Below are 341 nucleotides of genomic sequence, written 5' to 3' on the forward strand. Positions count from 1 at the left end.
CTGGGGAGGGGGCAGAGCAAGCCCTGAGCCGCAGCTCTGCTCCTGCCTGGCACTAACGCACTGTCCCTCTTCCCACAGCCCTGCTCCTGCTCTACGATGTCACCAACAAAGCGTCGTTCGACAACATCCAGGTATGGCAGCACCGCCTGCGTGTCCCTCGTGTGCGAAGGGCTGGGTCACGGAGGCAGGTTGGCCCCGGGGAGGGGGCATGTGCTGGAGGTGTGAGCTGGGCTGGTTCCAGGAGGGCCGTGGCAGTGCCCGTCTGACACCGGGTCTGCCTGCGAGGGCACCTGGGGACGGGCCCCGAAGGATCTTCTCATCCGTAGCAAGTGAAAGGGCTG

At 65.7% G+C, this 341-nt stretch overlaps 1 protein-coding gene across 1 annotated transcript in view; it reads left to right on the forward strand.

The window, feature by feature from the left end:
- Positions 1-341, forward strand: part of LOC104502371 (ras-related protein Rab-26-like) — a gene marked incomplete at both ends in the record, with an annotated part of 3988 nt that overhangs the window by 2023 nt on the left and 1624 nt on the right. Inside the window, one exon of the mRNA XM_010146336.1 lies at positions 79-131. Within this exon, the coding sequence (XP_010144638.1) occupies positions 79-131 (53 nt within the window). The remainder of the gene's footprint in view (positions 1-78; positions 132-341) is intronic.

Source organism: Buceros rhinoceros, unplaced genomic scaffold, assembly GCF_000710305.1.
Source record: "Buceros rhinoceros silvestris isolate BGI_N320 unplaced genomic scaffold, ASM71030v1 scaffold30882, whole genome shotgun sequence".
Taxonomy (NCBI): Eukaryota; Metazoa; Chordata; class Aves; order Bucerotiformes; family Bucerotidae; genus Buceros; species Buceros rhinoceros.